The following is a 20671-nucleotide window of genomic DNA, read 5'->3' as shown; positions in this document are numbered from 1 at the left end:
CGCTGAACTGAACCAAGAGCCGACGCTGAAGTCCCGGGAAAGGCCAGAGACCGAAAAAGCACTCCCAGAAAGCTGCTGAAGGAGACATTTACACACCGGGGCTTCTGGTTTGGCTCTGCACTAGTGTAAGTAGCAACTATACAAATGGTGCATTTTTACTCAACAAATCTTGTTTCCTGCTTAGTCACTACTACAGCAAAGTCTGTATTTGATTAGCAGAAGCAAGAATATCCAAGCTTCAGCACAGAAATCTAACACACCATCAGTTTCACGGAGCTAGTTCTGGTTTCACTACCAAGAAAAGCTTACCAAAATTTATTTTTCTCTGCAGCGACTGCAAGATTGCTGTATTCTTCCCCTTTTCGTAGGGTGCCACTTTTTAGACGGTAACAAAGATAGTTTATCTCCGTAAATTCACTTACAGGCTCCATGTTGGGCCTCCCAGTAAGCCAAGTTTCAAAACATCCTGCAGTGCTCCAGCTCTCAGGTAGGGAAATCTCACTTTTCACTTGTGAATTAAGACTGGATTAATTATCTGAATTAAGATGCTCCAACCAAATTCCTGGCCTTTAGCAAAGCATCGCCTAAATACAAACACACACGTGTACATGGCAAGTACCCTCCTGACACTAACCACATCGCAGGTGAAATAAAGGCAAGAGAATTTAGAAAGGCATTAAGAACAGTCCAAGCCAAACCGTATCCAGCTTTATTAAAGGTACTTTTCATAAACAATCATGGTAATTTAGGCAGGACATGGGCTACAATCTGCAACATTTTACAACAACCGTCAAACTCCCCTCCCTTCATGGACTACCAAAACGTAAACGTTGCTATAAAACGGAAGAATCTTCATTTCATACTTGTAGAGGGGAAAGTTTAGAGTGAGGGTGGACACTTTCACATTTAGCATGTTGTTTAACAACGCTTCACAAACCTACCCTGACTTTAAGAGGAAAAAAAATTAAAATGCAGGTTTCTTAATCTGAAGATCCACAATATAAAAGAGGAAGTACAGCTCCTTTTCGAGCCATTAGATCCCTAAATCAGACACCAGAAGTCTGGATCACCTGACAATGCATTTAGAGTGGCAAGCCCCAAAATGCCAATTCTGCCGTGTTTTGGAGTGATTGGCTTTAGGCAAACAACGAGGACGTGAAAGGGAATGCCGAGGGCACTACAAACTGTGGTTTTGAAGTCGGCAACAGGCACCTTGGGAGCTTCGATGGTCACTTGGATGCACTTCACAGAACTTAACAGAGGGACAGCACAAAGGAATCCCTTCCTCTGCGATTCAGGAAGAGCCCTTCTTCCAAAAGCTGTGGGACCGGGAAAACTTTTCTTATTAAAATTTAGGTTCCCAGAAATAGACTAAGTGACATTTGTCCCCACTGCCCCCCCCCCCCCCAACACAACAACGAAGCGGTCTGTGTGCTAACAACATAGCTTAAAAAAAAGTAAACCAAAATTCTGCATTGTTATAAAACTTGATAAAAAATAGTATTTCAAACTGTACAGTCACCAGAAGTACACAGTTATCAAAAATTCACACATTTTACTTGGCTTCACCAGCACCTTCAGCTTTCTGTGCCTACAAGAAAAAGGGGAACCAGTCAATACACACCGTGCACTCGCGCCAAACAACCGATAAAACTCGTTTTTTTCTGAACAGCAGTTCTCTGAACAGAAGAAATCTTATCTGGGCTGCACCAGTGTAATTTTTAACAAAACAAAATCGAACATTTGAGGTACCGTAAAAGACAACCTGAAGTTGCTCTATTCCGTGCAAACCTTATGCATTTTCAGAACAAGGCAGAGCAGTAACTTTCCCGGGGCAACTTCAGCTTGCCAACAGGCAACTTTAGCTCTTCACCAAGCATGCAACACCCCTCCCCCCAACGCCCGTTCATACGTTGCTAGTGTCACAAGCAACAGGTCTAAATAATCAAGCAATAACCCCTCTTCATTAGCGCAAGCCTAGCCCTGTCCATGCTCGATATGTTAATGGGAATTCGCTGATGTAAGACAAGCGCCCAGACCCACCGCCATACCTGGTCTGTTTTGGCATCTCCATTTTCTGCAGGGTTGTTTCCCTCCTTGCCAGCATCAGCCTTCCCCTTCTTTCCCTTGGGCAACTTCTCGCTCTTCTGCAAAGGTAAAACGACGTGCGCCATTATGATTACCAACCTCCAGTCATTAGGCCACGAGAACCCAAAAACTAGAATGGCAAAAGCCAAGGGTGGATGTTGGCCCAAGAAGAACGCAACACACAAATGTTCGCGTCGTTAAAGAGATCGACAACAACTATGAGGAGTCTTCACTTCAGTATTTTTAATGCAAATTTAGTACAGCTCAGAAGTTTTCAGTGCAACTTCACAGCAGTAAGGATGCAGCTCCATGTCATCGCCACACACGCTGTTATTTGAAGTTTTATTGGTTATTACTGGACAAATCTCTCAGAACCCATTTACATCTCAGTAACAGCACTGACACGACGACTCACCTTTGGAGCTGCTTTTTTCGGTTTAGGCTCTGGCTTGGGAGGAGCAGGCTTCTGCAAGTGAGAAAAATCCCTGGTGTTACTCAAATTACTTTAAGACAAACTTATTCCTATTTTAAAAACATTCAACCCCAATGGTTTAGTTTTATGAAAGCAAATCAAAATATTTGAAACTGCAGCACTTACTTGGGTTGTCAATTATTCTACCACTCCCATAGCACCACACAATGGGCCAGTTCGTTAAGCCAGTAACTTTCTTCCACCTGAACAACGCGTCTCTCCAGAATACCTACGGCTCTCACACAGATGCGGTACCCACTACTCCAGCTTAAAACTGAGTGTGGTGACATCTCTGCTCAACGACAGAATACTCACAGCAGATAACCTCGCCGATCTCCGTTGTGGCTGTTCAAAAATAATAAAAGATCAAATTTAATGGGATGGAATATGAACGCTCAAAAACTCGTAAAGTAACTCGCATTGCAAAGTTGTAAAATCCCAGAACTAACGATTTAAGTTTTTAGTTCCCTTTTTCCCCCCCATTCTTAAGAAACATAAGAAGATCCCGTTTAAATCACTACTTATAGCTAACAGGAGTCGAGTAGATTTTTCATGGTGGTTAAAAGACAGTGAATACTTTGAAAAGCCATGATCAATTAAGACCACTCCCCCCCTTCTTTATTTTAATAAAGTTAAGCCTCCCTCTTCCAACGCAAACACTTAACGACCCAACTTTGTCAAAATATTGAACTTCTTACCTCATCCTTAACTTTGGCCTTATCGCCCTTGGTATCTCCTTCGGCCTAGAAGGCGAAGCACAGCTCGCACCGCCGAGTTCAGGGCAGGCGCTCCCCCCCTCCCCCAAGGACCCGCTCCCACCAGCACCGGGGGGACCCAGGCCTCCCCCCCCGCCAGCGGACAGCGCTCCCGGGCCCGCCACGACCCGGGGAAGAGCGGGAGGCCCCAGCGGGACCCCCCCGGGCCGGGCCCCGCACCCCGCGGCGGGGCGGGAGCAGAGGCCTCCCCCGGGGGAGGGGGGGGATGGGGGGGGCGGGGGAGCGGCGCTGCCCCTTCAGGGAGGCCCCGCGCCCGCCCACGGCTGCCCCCGCGGGGCGGCGGTTTTGGCGGCAAAGCAGCGCGCCCGCTTCCCGCCCTTTCCCGCCCCACCGGCGCGCTCCCCCCCCCCCCCGCGCCTCCTGTCACCCCGACCTCCCGCCAAAACCAACCGGATCGGACCGGCGCCGCTCGCCGCGCCCCTCCCTCCCCCGCCGCAGGGCCCCCGCGCCCGCTCCCCCCCCCCGCCACCGGTAACGGGCTCCGCGCCGCCCCGCAGCCGTTACCAACCCGGGGGGGGGCTGATCCCGCCCTCCCGGGGCAGGCAGGCCCCGCAGCGGGGCTCCCCCACGTACCTTTCTCTTCGGCATGGCTGCGCGCGGGCGCGTTGTGCGTGTGAGGGAAGCGCGCGGAGCTGGGCCGGAGCGGCGTGAGGGGGCGGAGGGAGGGGGGAGGGCGGGGGGAGAGGGGGCGGAAAGAGCCGGGCGCGCTGGGTGCGGGGCGGCGGGCGGTGCGGGGCGGCGGGGGGCTGGCTCCCGCCCGGCTGCGCTGGCTCCCGACCCCACTAATTGGGATCGGGTGTTTATAAAGTTTTATATAGAGCCGGACGCGGCCCAACCGGTTCCAGCCGGATCCCCACCGCCCCGCCCGCCCATTGGCCCGTCGGGGTCACGTGGGGTGGGGCCAGGCGGGGGAAAGCGGGTGGGGAGGGGGGAGAATGCTGAGGAGGTGGCGCGCGCGCAACTGGGCCTTGCGCCCCCCTCCCTCCGCCCCCCCGGCCTTCCCGCGCGCCGCAGTGCTCCGCGGGCGGGAAACACCCGGCGGGGATTGGGGGGGGGGCATAAAAAAAAGCTGGGAAAAAGGGGAAAAGCAGCAATGGAAGAAGCCGCGGGCGCTGGGTGGGTGCGGGGCAGCGCGGGGATACGCAGCCGCCCCCCCCCCCCCCCCAAACGCGCGTGGGGAAAGCGGGACCACCCCCCCCACCCCCCCCCGCGGGAGCTGCAGAGGCGGCGCGCGCGGAGCTGTTCGTTCAGCACCAGGCGCCGCCGTGCGCCCCCCCTCAGGCACCGCCCGGGGGCGGGAAAGGGGAGCGGGGGGACGTGAGGGAGGGGGAGGCAGCGCGGAAACACAGGGCGAAAATCATCAAAACGCCAGAAAACAGCACCGAAACTCTTCCCGCTACTTGCGCTGGGGTGGCTGCCGGGCTCCCCCCGGTCACAGGCACAGCCCCCCCGCCACACCCCCCCGAGCTTAAAACCTTTTGCCTGACGCTCCTCCAGCAAACCAGCCCCAGGAACACGCTCCCCCTGTCCCCCCCGGGAAGCCCTCAGACCTCCAAGGCCAGCAGAGCACAGTTCGGGTTCCCACCCCCTCCACCCTCACGCTCGGAAGCCGAGGTCTCGCTCACAGGCCAACCGCTCGGCTTCCGGAACCGTCCCTTCAGGAGTCACTGGAAAGATGCAGGAGCTGGCCCACGGGACTTCGCCTACTGGCCCATGAAGTGAGGTGTAAGGAGAAAGCTGGCGTTTCCCCAGAATCACCGATGCAGGGGGGGATAAACAAACTGTCAGGTAACACCAACCTCTTCCCAGCACCTGAAGGGCTGGCTTGTTCTCCTCCCCTACTACAGCAACGCCTTTTACAAAGGGGATTGAAACTTCCCCTCCAAGCCCTTTGTAAACCAGATCCTTCGATTACCACACCTGCAACAGTACTGCTGATTTGCGGAAAACCAAACCACCACTGTGGCTTTGGTCACCAGTATCATCATAACACAACTGAAAACCTTTTCTTCAAGGCAAAAATACATTCCTGGGTAGAAGACCGTGTCCCCATCAGCCTGGCAAAGCAGAGTGGAGAGTGCTCCGTCTCATGGAGAGTAAACCATTTCCACAGACGGCTTCCTGAAATGTAAAGACAGAGAAAATAAAATACAGCCAAAAAAGTTTAAAATCGACAGCTCCCATCGTCTCGGCATGCTTTCATCCAAGCTGCTGTTTGCTACTTACACAAGAGGAGGGTCGTGCATGGAGCTTCCCTCGGCCAAGCCTTGGGCTACCAGCAAACTGCTTGCACGGCTGTGAAAAGAACACGGCCTCCAAATGTTTCCAGTCTAACAGGAATCCGCTGAGGAGTCTGCCGTAGGTCGAACCATGTTGTGTCAGACCTGGACGCCACCTTCATGACCCCTCAGAATAAGCTCTACGTACTTTTACATGTTCAGCTTATTTTTTTTTTTAAAGTAAGTTTGGTATAAATATGCTTTATTCACAATTTGACAATGTCATTATCCTCTTCACAATCACATTCCCAGTGCTGAGTCTGCAGCACTTTAAAGTCTTTTAAATCTGCATTTTCTGGTTTTCACCTGGAGGTAAAAAGGAACACTTTAAAACCAGCCACAGCTGGTACTGCTGCACCGGCCTGTGCACCAGAAACAAAACCCAGGACATTTTCTGTTACTTTGACCATAGGGACAGAAACCAGGAGAAACTGGAGACGGAAACTATCTTGGAAATTAGCTAGTCCATCTCCCTGCCAATGGAAAACTGAGAACAAGCACTCCACAGCTGCTGCGGCCACTCCCATTAAAATCCACTAAACAGCCCCTCAAAAGCATTTTGGCTGGGGTCAGAGGTTGGTTTTGGCTACTGTACTCCCGAACTAAGCCCACCCTCATTCCCCAGGAACAGGACAGTAAGTCAGAGAGGTCTCGGAGGGCTTTGGCATACCATATCCATCACCTGGTTTTAGCTAACTTCTTTTCCTTTTTAAGCCATGAAGTGAATTCCCAGCCAATCCTTTTTCCTTGCCTGCTCAGAGCCCCTTTCCTAAGCACAGTCAGTCAGTTCCAACATCAGCATCTTGGGCGCTTGGGGTTTCCCCAAGTACACAGCCCAGCAGGGATCACAGGACCCCGTGAAGCTTTGGAGTATCCGTTTTCTTTACGACAAGCCTGACAACACCTCGCTTTAGCTCTTTCCAAAGAGCAGATACATCAAAACTAGCAGAGTAAGGTGGGGAAAAGACAAGATGCTGCCATAAAGTAGGCAGTGGGGAGTATCTCTGCCACCGCTTGGCAAAGGGCGCCCTTCTACGCTGGGAATAATCCTCTCCCTACAGAAAGCAGGGCTCCCCTTAAGGGACGGCAGAGGAAACTCAACAGAAGATTCACTGCTGTGAAGCCATGGAAAGAATGAAGTCCAGGCTGATTTAACGGGACTGAATTGGTTTGCCTGGGCCAATTCACAAGGAGTCAAACAGCACTGGAGGCTCATTCTAGATAACTTCTTGTCACCAAAACAGTCGGGCCTGTAAGTACCAAGCAGCAGAGATACGGCGGGGTGCGCGTGTTCTACAATCATCAGGGGCAGGGAGGCGAGACACAAGGACGGCATTACCTTCCTCAGCAGCATTCACAGAACTAGAAGGGTTCACAGTATTCTGTCCCTGCCCTCGGACAGGGCCAGCGGGGACGGAAAGCCCTAGAGCAGCCCTGCATCCCCACTGCAGAACCACACCGAGTGAATTCCTCTGGGCAGCAGCTGTTCCCTCTAACATGGTTAAAAATTGTCTTCCCAAGAACATCCCAGCACCTATGTCATGCAGACACCATACACAGTCTTTCAAAGAAGTTCGCTCTCTTGTGCTCTAGTGCCTGTAGAAAGCCCTGGATCCTCTCTTCGCGCATGGCGGTGCATTTCTGCAACAGCGTCTGTCGGCGCCGAGAGTCTCCGTGGGATCCAAACCCCTCCTGCTGCAGCTTCTCCATCACATAAGTCTGATCCCTTTCCATCTGCTGTCGCCTCGTTTCCTCCACGTAGGAGTCTCTGGCCTTCTAGAGTGAAAAGCAGCAGAGTGTTAGCACTTTACCAGGCCTTTTCAGCTCATCTGTGGTACAGATGCAAGGCAGCACAGGTTGTGGGAGAAACAGCCTCTGCTTGGCCATCAATCTGCAGGTGAAACAAGGGGTGGCTCTGCGCGCACCTCCTCCACTTTGAGGCAGCCTGCTTGGTTAGTTAGAAAAAAATAAATACAGGGATATCCTTCTGGACTTTCTGTCCAAGACACAAGTCTGCTCACAGCATTAACTCCTAGAGAAAATAGATAAAGGTCATGACAGATTCTGGAAAAACCCTCAGATACTGGAAACAGAGAGGAACAGCGTACCAGAGGACTTTACGACCACAGACACGTGCACGAGCTGGCCTCGCCAGTGTCATCGGAGAATCTTTGATCCTATTCACACCGCAGCTGAAAGGTTCTAGGGGATTCAGAACAATGTTTTATGGGGCAATTCTTTGAGCTGATGATCAGCTATTGAGCTGACCAGCTTCAATAAAAAAAAAAACCCAAACAAGAGTGGGCTCAGCATTCCCAAATGCCTGTGATCTAATAATGTACTGGCTCGAAACACAGCAGGATGGGCAGGAGAAGGGTAAAGGCAGTTGCTATCTTTGCCTGCCCTTCAAGTATTTGAAATATTTTTGCAGAGCATCACTTTTGGATTTCTTATTGCACATATGCTAGCCTGCAGCCTCCAGCAGCAAAAAACACATCTGCATGCAGAAATATTAGGCTTTCATTTTTAAAAAGGGTAAAACTGGTCACCGTGACATAACCTGACACACACATATTTAGGGAGTGCTGGCCTTTCAAACGGGGAAGAAGAAATAATTACTCTAATGAGAGCCTGACTCACTCTTCACTACACTTTCCCTGCGCCCAAGTCCGTAGTCTATGCTCTGGCACTGTAAATTAGCTTCTGTTGTGCTAGGAATGAGAGTAGAAATATCCCTAGCTACAGAAAGCCCACTCCACTGATAGCACTCCACTGCTCTAGCTCTGCTTATTTGAAATGCAAAGACCATCAGCCTGTTCAGCATTAGACTTCCACCCTTGGACAAAGGGAAATTCTGTCTGTTCACCAGAGGAGACTCTGCGCAACCACCTCCACAGGGCAGGCTTGCCAACCAACGGCTGCATTCTCTCCCTTGGTCTACCATGTACCAACAGCGGGTTGTAGCTGATCCTGGGACTAAGCGGTGAGCAACAACCAGGGAGCAGACTCCCCCGAGAGCAGGCTAACTGGAAAATGAAGATGATAACTATTAAATGGGGTGCTGTTTGAGTTGGTGGAAAGAGGATATCTTTTGTCAAGTACCTCCAAATGAAGGTTTTTCTGTACCTTGTCAAAACTCCCACCCGGCTGCCCATCCACACCGTAACTGCCTCCAGTGTCCTGAACACAGCTGCACTCTCCCAGAGTAGACACAGCTGCTGTCATATATTCCGGCCTCTCGGCAAGCCAGTGCCCTAGCCCCACCACCCTCACTGACAAGCATCCCTTTCGCCAAGGTAATTTGTTTCAAGAGCTCCAGATACTTTTGGCTTTCAAGATCACCTACTTCAGGTGCAAAAACTCCAGCTCCTGAACCTCAGCGGTTTCTCCGAGTGAAAAGTCCTCCCTTCTGCGCAGCTGGGCCGCATTCCTTGAAAAAAGGGCAGGCTTACATGCTGCAAAGTGGATCTTACAGCCAGAAAACTGACCAAAGAACAAATGGGGACAATAAAAAGCCTTGATAATAGCGTAGTATGAACACAGAGCCACAAACGAGAACTAAGAAAAGATGAGACTAGCTAGGAACAGAAGAAGCATTTGTTACCCACTGGAAATTAGCACCAGGAGCAAAGTCAGAACAGTGACCTTACTGTTCAAGTCAGAGGCAGAGCTGATGTCAATGACAAGCACTACTGCTTTTTTTGCTTTCCCCTTCCTGCAGAAGGTGAATTGCCATTAGTTGTATTAATACAATAAATTGTGGGTAGGAAAAGGGCAGACTTGGGGCAGAAAGAGGAATAAGAGAGGTTAAGGACATGGAGAATTTGGATGCTTCCATACTGACTGCACCCAATTAAATTCACCCATAACCACAACCGCCTATAATCTCTTTGACAGCTCTCAGAGGTGAGCAAGGTCCCTGAAGGTAGAACAGGACAATAAAACGCCTATCTTTAAAAACAGAGGACCCACTTTGTTTTGCTTAAAAATAGCCAGATTACTAAGTCACTACTAAGTTGGCTAGACTTATCTGAACCAGGTCAGGGAGAGCTCACAACAACAAATCTAAGAAGAGGGGAACAATGACAACGAGCAATAGGAACAATGTCTTTAGTAGGCACATCTGAACCTACAGTTGTCCACAGTCTCACAGCTCAGGCAGCCTCACTTCAGCTCCCAGAAAGGAAACTCTAAACCCACTTGTTGCAACCCTGAAAACAATAGCAGAATTAGAGGAAGAGCATACAAATTCTCCCTGCTCATTCCTGAGTGAACTAAGCAGTCTTTGCTTGAGCCACCGATGAATTGGTTTGAGTTAAACTGGCTGGTTTTGCCCTGTAGCAAATCAGGAGTGCTCACTTGTTCTGTCCTGTCGGCTGAGGAGCGGGGACAGATACTTCCAGTTGGTGGAACGAGCAATAAGCAGTAGAAAGAGTGGTGACTTCAGATATTCCCAAAAGTAGAGAAGTGTGGCCACCCGCTAAGATGCTGTGACAAGCCACACGGGTACAGGAGAAGCAACACATCTGGCATTAGCTGCTACTAAAACAAGACCTTAACTAACCGCAATAAACAAACAAGTCCTCTGTTCCCACTCTGCACACTCTCACCTGATCTCCAGCACGCTGCTGTGCGGATAACGTGCTGTGCTGAACTTCCCAGCCCCTTGAGGCTTCCTTACCTGTAAAGCACTGTAGTTCATCTGGAACCGAAGGATGGCCTCACACAAGTTCCAAAAGGAATATTCTGGCCACAAGACTGACTGAAACACCAGGCACGAATGCGATGTCTGCAGAAAGCAAGATCACCAACAATTTAATCATCTAGCAAGCGAAAAAGTCATCAAGATGCAGCTCTGTTGGTCAAACTCTGCCAGTTTCCCCACAAAGATTTTACCTGGGCTGTGTTATCAGGTTCTACTTAAAATGAAATAAATATCAGCCAGGACAGTTTGAAATTGCACAACAGAGTCATTCTAATTAGTTTTTAATGCTGTGACGCTAGTCATCCATCCCTGCAAAGAATTCTCTCTAATGCTACACTGGTCTTCAGAGAGGTATTTTTAATAGCTTAAGCATCACAGACTTAAAACAAAACTAAAATAGCAGCACTGGACTACCAAAGACTGAGTTAAGGGAATAACAGATGAACTGAGGATCAGGACATGACATTTAAGCCGTTCATGAAATGACATCTCGTGATATTCCTTACTGCCCACTCATGGCATTTAAATGGCTTGATGAATCTAAGAGTTGTGGGGCACTGAAGAGATCCTACAGCTGAAAGATGCAAGCTTTTGAGTTAAAACACGTTTTTGCCATTGAGTTCCTCAAAGTTTCAGGTAAGTGTGTTCCTATGACCATTACTACAACATCTAACACTTAAAATAGTAATGCTACAGAAAATCTTAGTGTCGATTCCATATAAAACAACACCATAGGACATTTTCTTTGACATCAGAGAATCATCGCGAAAGCACCATTTCCTCCTACTTTGGGGCTGTCAGGACACACACGATTGCCAGTGAAGGGAAATTTGCACCAACGCTCCGACACATGAGCTGGCAGAGTGGGAGCACAAGCACACGTTCTGCTCCGCTGCTTCTGCTGTAATCTGCGGCACGGGAGAGGGGCACCACGCCAGCCAGACTCAGAGCACTGACTTCCTCAGTAATGCTTCACCCATTTCAAGCTCAGTCTCTGAGGCACCTCTGCCAGGACTATCACCATGAGGGACAAGTGAAAGGTTAGTCTGCAGCACTGAGGCCCATCCAGGGTGTATACGTGTGCCCAAAAATACAGGGAGGAGAGGGAGATGCCTTGGTAGGCAACCGCAACTCAGGCCAGGCAACTTCTGTGAACTTGCCAATTAAGTAAGTTGGAATAGAAACATTTGATGTGGTTGCTTAAAGGCAGTTGGGTTTTGGCTCCAAATTGTACATGTAAAACAAAACATTAGCTTTAAGTAAAGCAGCTTGACTCAGATGTTCTCCTGCAAAGTTTGGCTTACAAACAAGTCAACTATAGCCTAGCACAGGAGAAACAGAAATGAAAGTAGCTGTGGATATTGCAACTGCAAATACACAAACTTCATATGTATTAAGAACTTACTATGTTTTAGCTCGGCAGCCGAGTCATGCTGATTTGACTTTGCTACCCTTAGAACCTGTCCTCCAGGGTCTTGTTTCATTATGAGAGTCAAATACGCCTCTGAAACTGTGACAAGTCAGGCATGTACATTACACGTACGTTGTAGGGTTACACCTCCAATACCTACAGCTGACGTGACAAACACCTCTCTTGGGAATACAGACATCCTTCCTGGGATTTCCTCATCCCAGGAAACATACTGACAGGTTAAATTAATCAAAGACAGGAATTTTCCAGTCAAATGGGGAATTACCTAAATGTGAGAAGAGGAGCAAAAGGACGAGCAGTTCATTATTTCACAGAATCACAGAATGGTTTGGGTTGGAAGGGACCTTATAGATCACCCCGTTCCAACCCCCCTGCCATGAGCAGGGACATCTTCCACTAGACCTGGTTGCCCAGAGCTCCATACAACCTGGCCTTGAACACTGCAAGGGAGGGGGCAGCCACAGCTTCTCTGGGCAACCTGGGCCAGTGTTTCACCACCCTCACGGGGAAGAATTTCTTCCTAATATCTAAATCTGCCCTCTTTTAGTTTACAGCCATTCCCCCTTGTCCTATCTATTTCCTTGACTGCTGTCAGCTAGACTAATTTGTGATTTCTTATTAAGCATTTTCAGGATGATACACTTCCAGGTTTGTGCTGCAAGGTATTTTAGGCAATCACGGAACTGCAAGAAACAGATTCCTCAGAGGCGTCCCAGCACTCCGTCCATCTAGGGAGTTACCTAACCACTGGCAGAGAGAGTTTAAGAGCCCTCGTGTCAGTTCATGCCTGGAGTCAGCAGAACACCCTCCGACACAAAAATGGAATATTTCAATAAGAAAACAGGCTTTACCTGCCAGAGCAAGAAGTCACTCAACCGAACCTCTCCAGAGGTTCGAATCAGGAGGTCTGGGTCAGGGGAGTTGCTGGTGTACAGACATTTATCAAGCAACGATTCAGACACATCACTAAGAAAGACAGATGCATCTTATTAAGATCACTTTCCTGACCCAATGGAGGTGGCACTACTACACCAGAACTACTGAGGGTTTTTCAGCAACACAGGACTGCAGATTAAAGCTGGGCGGTGGTGCTGTACCACAGCCAGTCATTAACTTGCTTCTGATGGAATTTGCTGTCTGCGCCACAGGCTATTACAAATGCTCTTTCGGCCCCCACAGCATCCCCCCCATGCTCTTTGAAACAATACAGTGGTGGAACCAGACTGTGAGGACTTCCATCTGGAGCAGAGAGCAGAGTGCTAACTACTCCATCTCCTCCAGGGTGGAGGAACGGTTCAGTATTCATGATTCATCTGTTGTTTGACCTCATAGCTAAGACTGCCAGCCAAGCAGTCAATTGTTGTGGCATAAAATCTGCCTTCAAATTTAAACTAACTTAAGACACAGACCTAATTTCTCTTCTGTCTTGGTTGTGTATCTATCACCATGGTAACTGCAATAATAAAAACCAAACATTGCATAGTAACTTTAAGTCATTTGTTCCAGTCATACCGGTTTAATGAGATCTATTTAAAAGCCACTCGGTTTCTGAGAGGTTATTAATAAAGCGTAGGAGGTAAGACAGGCAGTCTTCAACTACGAAACCTCACGCAGCAACACAAGAGTTACCTGGGCTCGAGCAGTCCTTGTTCCACCCCCCATGCCATCTCCCTGACAGCATTGCTGATTTCATGCCTCGACGTGTATGCAAAGCAGACGTTTAGAAAGCATCTGAAAAGAGGAGAAATAACTGAAAGACTAACCTAAGGAAGGTCCAGCAGATGACAGAAAGAAGAATATCTACAACAGTTGTGTGTGTTTGTAGGACAAAGCAAAAAAAAAAAAAAAAAGGTGTCTCATGTCTGCCAAGCCTCAGCCTTCAGGTTGAAGAGGAAGCCGTGAGGCTGTGCGTTACTTACTTGTTGTAGTTCCTAGTTGCCAGCACAGATTTGGCAATCAGCTCCTGAATATCCAAGGGCAGAAGTGGCAGGTCCCCGAGGACACGGATACACACACCATGCTTCTTCAAGCTCTCCCTATACCCAACAACAAGAGTGAGGATTGCAGAAAACAGATCAGTCCCTACTGCACACGTGCCATGTTTGCCTTGCGTGACATCTACCAAATGAAAACAGCAGGCCTGTAGCAAGCATAGCTTCAGCAAAACTAACAATTAGAAAAGGGAAAAATAACCAAATGGTTTTCAGGTGCTCACAGCTGGCTTAGATTTGATCATCCCAAACCACTCCATAAAAGGAAATGGATCATTCCCCATCCAGGTTCCTGAGGTACAGACATAACCAAAGGACTAGAAAATGATCACAGATGAGGCATTCCTACCTGAAGTTATGAAAATCCTTACGGAAAACTTATAGTACAATCATAGATTCCGGCCACCTATAACTAATCAAAAATTGAGGTGACTAACGGTCACCCACAGAGCAGCACAACTACTCTCTGGTGTAAGAAAAGAATACTGAATGAGGGTGTTAGATTTACGTCAGATGAGATAGGAAGCCATCTGTGCCTGCTGTAGCATTATTCTGAGCAGACAGGACACCCCGTGGGATCCTACAGGCTCGTGCTGCTCTCTGACTGGTGGTACGACCTCCCTGATGAAGGGCCGCACCGGGTGTGAACCACAGAAACAGCCTCTTTGCATCACAGCGTACTGCAGTGCTCAGACAGCCCTGATCTTCCCAGCTGCTTCTCGTGCACACACGCTACCCCCGCCCTCCCATTCTTCCAGCTGCACCCCCTCACTGCCTTTCAAATTGACTTCAGCCGGATAAGCACCCCCTCCATGCACCACTCAGCACCAGTCAGGCGTGGGGAAACACACACAGCCACTGCGCACCGGGGCACTGTAACACCGCTCCCTGCTCACTCAGATCTGTACCAGTCCCATCTACACACAATAGGTTGAACTAGCTCTCCAGCTCCAGCACGTGACTTAACACACCGTGTGCCCACAAGTAAAAGTCTCAAGTTACCAAGCTAAACTCGACCTGCCAAGAATACCATGACAGAATTGAAGACAAGGCTTTGACACTTCCTGAAAACAAGGCATCTAGCACTCTAGTGCCAAGCAGGAACTTCTGATTGTGCCGTGCTCATCTGAAAGCTGTACTATCCCCACGGTCTGGACAGGGTTGTTGCACCGTTAGCTGTATGATACGGACACGAATCCGGTGTGCTTGGGGACTGCACTTCCCCATCCATGCAGGCAGAGCCCCTCAACACAAATCTCTGGCTGGAGGTGGAGAACAGCTTCCATAATTTCATCCATTTTCTCAGCCACCAACATCTCTGTAACACCTCTTAATCACGTTCCGCTTTAGTTCCACCCTGTGCAACCCAGACATGAGAGGATTCTTACTGCTCTTCCAATAGGCGGCTAAATTTCTGTCTTGCCAGATCCATTAGTCCATCCACCTCCTCCTTGGAGCGCTTAAAGTTCTCAATACTGAAGGCATAAACAGTGACCTCCCGAATGCCCAGATTTAAGCACCACCGTAGTGTCTGCGAGAAGACAAAATATAATGGAAAACAAAAGTCAGGTAGGCAGACTCAGACAATCAGACAGGTCAGCGAGACCCAGCTTCTCCACTGCTAAAACCTTCCTGTCTTTTCCCACTATGCTAAGACTGGATCAAAAGAAACAAGCATCAAGAGCTGACAATGCAACCCACCTGATGAGAATTTCAGCTTCATGTTAAAGAACAGGAGGAAAATCTCACTATCTAAGGATGTGAATCCACAACAGATATGGGGCTAATCCAGCCCGGGAAAGCACTTCTTGCAGATAATATTCTAAGGTATATAAGATCATACCTTTCAAAATCTTTTCAAAGAAATTCAACCTGCTTCACAGAATTAAAAGCTTCAAGATCTGCAAGGCAGATATTTTAATCGAGTGTAAAACAGAGGGGAGAAAAAAATAGCTGATTAGAGTGACTCTGCAGATAACAGGAAGAGAGAGAGAGGAGCTGAAGCTGGGAACCCCGACGAGTAATGTCAGCTCCAAGCACGGACCCGACTCCAGCGAAGAAAAGGAACACAACACACCAGCCAAGTGGTAAAAAATCAGCTGGTGAACACAGCTCGAGGTTTCAATGCACAACTTTAAGGCAGCAAACATCCTCCCCACCTGCGCCAGCTTATCGAAGCCTTGCGAATGCCCCTGCTGTCTCTCCACATGACACTTCCGGGCGTAGCGGCGGTTGCCGTCCATGATGAAGGCAACATGCTTGGGCATCGGACCTGCCTAGAAAATACGGAGGAACACAACAGACCAGACAGCGAACAGCCAAGCCGGCCTCTTGCATCGCAGACTTTGGTCCCTGTTCATGGCAGCACCACCTATTTCTAGGAGTGCTTCCCACCGAAAGTCTGGAACAAGAAAGATGTGAGTTACCTGTTCATTAACCCTCATTTAGGCTCTCTAAGAAGCGCATCAGCATTGATAACTGCCTGAACTGAGAGGCAGCTTTGCCCTCCCCATTTCTACCACGCTACAGAGAACTGTGGCACTCAGTGGAGAGAGCAGCCCTGCCACTGCGACCTCTCCGCAGCCACGGTGGAGGGTGCGCACAGTCTTATGCTGCCCTAAGTGTAAGTGGGTTTTATTTCTGAGTTCAAGGGCATTTTCACAGACAATTAACTTAAGAGAAAACAAAACAAGTCACGAGACTTCCCCCCACCTAAGAGGAGTATTCATTTCCATTGACATCATGAGGTCTGCCCAGATCCTTCCGAGAGCAGGGCAGCAGCACCAGTCTCAGGACTCTGCTGAGCAAGGACGGAATTTTCCTGGAACTGGTGAGCTGCCAGTCTACTCAGCAAAAACTCAGTTTCATTTCTCAGACTCATAACCCGACCATCTTGCTTCTCGCCCTCCTCCCATGCCCTGCCTCCATCAGCAAGGGCACAGAACATGGAAGCCTGGGAGTGTAAGCTCATTACTGGCAAGCACTGCCTGCAGCCCTGCTCATTCGCAAGACTCGGCTTAAGTAATTTTCCATCCTCGAATGCTGTTTAGGGATGCACACCCAGTGCCAGCATTAACACGTACCCTTGCTAGCATCCCTGCCCTTCTAGAGCGGAGCAGTCGCAGAGACAGTCCCGCTCTGAACCCTGATGAACCCACCAGCTCTTTACCACCGGTAACCGAAGTCATTCCTTACCTTAATGATGTTGGCACAAAATCTCTCTATGATGGTCAGCTCGCCTTCTTTGATCCACGACATGTTTTACCAAGAGCTCCTTTTCTTTTTCAATAGGAAGATGAAAATAAAGGGGTTAGAGGTACAGAAGATTCTGTCTGAGCCCAAAGCAACGCTACAGACCATCACCTTGGAAAAACAAGCTTTGACTAGCTGCCTTGGAGCCCGTTTTACCATCTGTGCAAGTACTTCGATAAGCAGACTACGGGGGAGCTCAGGAACGAGCTCTGGAGTTTTCCAGCTGCATGCCGCGACAGTGGATTCTGCAGTAGCTGGCTGTTAGGAAAAAAAGCTATTCCCAGATCCTCCAGCCGAACTGGCTGGTGAGCGAGCACAGCCCCGCAGCTTGGGCTGCCACCAGGAGAGTTCCGGGGCGGTGGCCACGCAAAGCCACCTTCCGTGCTTTTGTGCTGGAGCTGGTGGAAATCCTCCCAACGAAGCAACCACCCACATCACCGACTACCCCGCGCTTGTGTCACCACTGGTATTTCTTTTCCTTCACAATGAGAGAACGTCAGCCCCTGGAGCTGTAAAAACGTTGGGGTTTTTACCATATTATCTGCACAGCAAATACCAACGGCTGGTTTGAGCCAGGGAGATACAAGAGCTTGCTGACCTTCCCTGTTCATCGTCAGTTCTCTTGCAGAGGAACCCTGAGAGACGTGGGCAAAGCAGCTCTGAAGAGAGCGCTGTGGGGGCCACACTCCAGCTCCAGCCACCCGGTACCCAGCTCGGGACCGGCGCAGACCCGAACTGCACCCATCGCACTGACGCTCTGTGCAGGCCTCCCCTGCCTCCCCCTCGGGAAGCAGTGCCTGCCCACAGAGCGCTCAGGCGAGGAACGCTGACCCTCGGGCTCTGCCACCGCGGCTCTGGACGCTCCCCTGGAGCAGCCCGGGCTGAACACCCGCCCCGGCCCGGAGCCGCCTTTGGCTGGAACAGCGATCGGGATCGCATGCAGCCGGCGCGGCAAACCGGCGTCCCGGAGCACCCCCCCGCCTCCGGGCCCGGGGCGCAGCACCGGGGAGGCCGCCGCTCGCTGAGGCCCGGCCCAGCGGGCGCTGCCAGGAGGATTCACGGCCCCCCCGGAGGCCGCTGCCCCCCCGGACCGCCCGCTCCCGCTGAGACCGGCCCTGCCCGGGCCCGGGGCACCCCCGGCTGCCTCTGGGGGGGTCCCGGTGGAAGGAGACGCCCCCCGCCCCCGAGAGGCCGCCCCGCTGCCGGAGGCGAGCCCCGGCCCCGCCGCCCGTTACCTCGCCCGGCGCCGCCTCGGCCTCCCCCTGAGGGTGACGAGCCCTTCCGCCTGCGTCACCCGCTGCGTCACCCGCCCGCGCCCCGCTGCGCGCAGGCGCCGACGCCGCGGGGCGGGGCAGGAGGCGGGGTTTGCGCGCATGCGCGGGGAGGGGGGCGGCAGCTGGTACCGGGGAGCGGGACCGGGGCGGCCTGGAAGGGCCGGGGCGGGGTGGCTGCGGGGGGTCCTGGGGGTGTGTGGGCAGGGCACGGTGGCAGGGCACGGTGGCTGGGGGGTTCTGGGGGGTTCCTGGGGGTAGGCGGTCAGGGCAGGGTGGCCGAGGGGGTCCTGGGGGTGGTTGGGGGGCTCCTGGGGGTGTGTGGGCAGGGCAGGGTGGCTGAGGGGGTCCTAGGGGTGGGCAGGCAGGGCAGGGTGGCTAGGGGGGTCCTGGGAGTAGGTGGGCAGGGCAGGGTGATTGGGAGGTACCTGGCTCCCTCCCCCCGCAGCACCCACTGGAGGGAAAAACAGCGTAACCACACACAGAACTCCACCAGCAGCCATTGCCCGTGGTCTTTATTATATTTTTTTTTACAGAAAAGAACAAACCCCACATTTTACATAGTTGGTACAAAAACAAATTAAAAAAAAAAAAAAGGAGGGGGGAAAACCTGCAGCAACAGGAGCAGGGGGGGGTCTTGCCGCAGGGACCCCAGCAGGAAATCCCTTTGGAAATCGCGGCTGGGGGTCACCCCGAGCAGCCGCCCCGGCTCTGCCCTCCCTCCCTCCCACTTCATAAAAATTCAAGAGTTTGCCCCAAACAAGCTTTGGTTGCTAGCAGTAAACACGGATTACATTCTTCCGTCTCCTCGCAGACAAATCTTGTGACTCCAGGCTCTTCGCGCCGGGGAGACGCTGGCTCGCGGGGGGACAGCTTCGCCTCATGCGTCCCAGCGCTCCCGCGGCGCGGCGGGGCCCCGAGCGCGCGGCCTCGTCCGCCCGAAATGCATAGTGCCCAGCGCCTGCAAGCCGAGCGTGGGCAGGGTGCGTGATGATGCAGCAATTTACTTAATTATTGGCAAGATACGGAAGGGCCACGGCGGCAAACAGCAACGAGAAGACGCGAATCAATCCCATCCTCTCCCGCGTGGCTTCCGTTCACAGATAAAAATCCCTGTTTGCTTGGATCCCGGGGCCACGCCGGCCCCGGAGGAAACCTGAGTGATTCTCGAAGCCCCTTTGCTGTTGGCTTCAGCCAAGGACAGGGATGGTTACAGAGCTCGTATCCCCACACAGAGTTGCAAGGCAGAGTACGCAGAGAAGATCCTGTCTCCCTGGTCCATAACCTATTAGATGCTTTGGCTATTTTTTAATTCCTTTTTTTTTTTTTCCCTCTTACTTTTGTAAACAATAATCAAGGAGAATACTGAGAGAAAATGGAAAGATTTAGAGGTATTTACACACGCTAGACATCTAGTAGAAAAATCACCAAACCATTAAACTGGGGGCGAGGGGGGAAAGGTCCCACACGACTCCTCAAGACAGAGACACGAATTGGGGGGCAGCAGTTTCCCCGGCACGACCGAGGTGCCGGGGGAAGGCCAACAGCCCCCCGCCACGCAGCAGCGGGACCGAGGCCCAGGCTTAGACACGCAGCCCAGTGCGCTCTATTGCATTTACCCCGTTCGGACAAAAGCCGTTTTCCTGAAGCAGCTTTGTATAGATCCCGCTGCTAGTCAAGAACTACAAAGTCCTTCCCCCCACCCTCCCAAGAAGAGAAGACCACCACCTCACCACAAAAACTACAGGAGCAGGGCAGGCGAGCAGCCGGGGAGCCGCTCTCCATCCCCACCGGTGCCCGCGTGCCACAGGGCAGAGCGAAGCCTCGGAGGGGTCACCAGGCTCCAGCAACCTCAGCAAATCCCCCCCCCGGTGACCCCCGCCAGCGAAGGTGGAGTAGGTGCTGCCCGTCTGCTCCAGCCCTGCTCTACATCTAAACCTATCGCTACCTAAAGAACAGCAGAAACCGTGCCCATGTCCCAAGACGCCCTCCCTGGGAAGGCTCCAGCCAGCCCTGGGCTGCGAAGTGGAGTGTTAATGCCCCAAAACCAGGGATCCAGAATTTTCCCTTGGTCATCATGAGCCGGCATTTGGGGGAAGCCGGGAAGGGAGAAGAAAGATGGAGCAGCTGCACCTTCCTTGGACTTGGGTCCACCTTGGCACCAGGTCCTTCGTCGCAGGAGGTCACAGGCAGCCAGCCAGCTTTCTGCTCGAGAGTGAGCACGGGCAGGGGACTGAGGATAACCCTCAGTCTCCCAATGACCTCCCCGGCCACTGTCAGCTCTTGTCCTGTCCCCCTGAATGGGCTGGGAGCCCCATCCTGGCTTTCCACCCCCAGCCACACGGCACCAGCCTGCTGGGAGCCTGTGCGACGTCCCAGCCCGTGGGCAACGGGAGGGCTCGGGC

At 51.5% G+C, this 20671-nt stretch overlaps 2 protein-coding genes across 4 annotated transcripts; both read right to left on the bottom strand.

Moving 5' to 3' along the window:
• Window positions 1-681: 681 nt before the first annotated feature.
• On the bottom strand, window positions 682-4315 carry HMGN2 (high mobility group nucleosomal binding domain 2). Its single transcript, XM_075437889.1, has 6 exons — window positions 3910-4315; window positions 3259-3303; window positions 2876-2905; window positions 2504-2554; window positions 2052-2147; window positions 682-1591 (listed from the first exon to the last, which is right to left on the bottom strand). Exons 1-6 carry the CDS (start codon window positions 3922-3924, stop codon window positions 1556-1558), a joined length of 273 nt encoding a protein of 90 aa, XP_075294004.1. The 5' UTR covers window positions 3925-4315; the 3' UTR covers window positions 682-1555.
• A 749-nt stretch (window positions 4316-5064) lies between these two features.
• Window positions 5065-18313, bottom strand: DHDDS (dehydrodolichyl diphosphate synthase subunit). Of its 3 annotated transcripts, none has more exons than XM_075438027.1 (9): window positions 18231-18313; window positions 16939-17022; window positions 15903-16019; window positions 15132-15274; window positions 13672-13788; window positions 13382-13483; window positions 12604-12718; window positions 10297-10404; window positions 5065-7391 (listed from the first exon to the last, which is right to left on the bottom strand). In XM_075438027.1, the coding sequence occupies exons 2-9, from the start codon at window positions 16999-17001 to the stop codon at window positions 7155-7157; spliced, it is 1002 nt and encodes a 333-aa protein (XP_075294142.1). In that variant the 5' UTR covers window positions 17002-17022; window positions 18231-18313; the 3' UTR covers window positions 5065-7154. The 3 variants fall into 3 exon arrangements, with proteins under 3 accessions (XP_075294142.1, XP_075294143.1, XP_009941738.2); XM_075438028.1 differs by having other exon boundaries at window positions 16939-17017; window positions 18231-18278; XM_009943436.2 differs by lacking the exon at window positions 18231-18313 and having other exon boundaries at window positions 16939-18206.
• Between the last annotated feature and the right edge of the window lie 2358 nt (window positions 18314-20671).

The sequence above is a fragment of the Opisthocomus hoazin genome, chromosome 17, assembly GCF_030867145.1.
Source record: "Opisthocomus hoazin isolate bOpiHoa1 chromosome 17, bOpiHoa1.hap1, whole genome shotgun sequence".
In the NCBI taxonomy this organism is placed as follows: Eukaryota; Metazoa; Chordata; class Aves; order Opisthocomiformes; family Opisthocomidae; genus Opisthocomus; species Opisthocomus hoazin.
This window is presented reverse-complemented; position numbering and strand designations above follow the sequence as displayed.

What these genes read in the sequence shown, in the direction of transcription:
- HMGN2 (XM_075437889.1), bottom strand. An exon ending in GATCGGCGAGGTTATCTGCT is followed by an intron (nt 2,555 to 2,875) that starts GTGAGTATTCTG and finishes TCTCACTTGCAG; the next exon opens with AAGCCTGCTCCTCCCAAGCC. An exon ending in CGAAAAAAGCAGCTCCAAAG is followed by an intron (nt 2,148 to 2,503) that starts GTGAGTCGTCGT and finishes TTACCTTTGCAG; the next exon opens with AAGAGCGAGAAGTTGCCCAA.
- DHDDS (XM_075438027.1), bottom strand. Translation starts at nt 17,001, where the DNA reads ATGTCGTGGATCAAAGAAGGCGAGCTGACCATCATAGAGAGATTTTGT. An exon ending in TTTGTGCCAACATCATTAAG is followed by an intron (nt 16,020 to 16,938) that starts GTAAGGAATGAC and finishes CGTATTTTCTAG; the next exon opens with GCAGGTCCGATGCCCAAGCA. An exon ending in TGAACTACAGTGCTTTACAG is followed by an intron (nt 7,392 to 10,296) that starts GTAAGGAAGCCT and finishes TTTTCACTCTAG; the next exon opens with AAGGCCAGAGACTCCTACGT.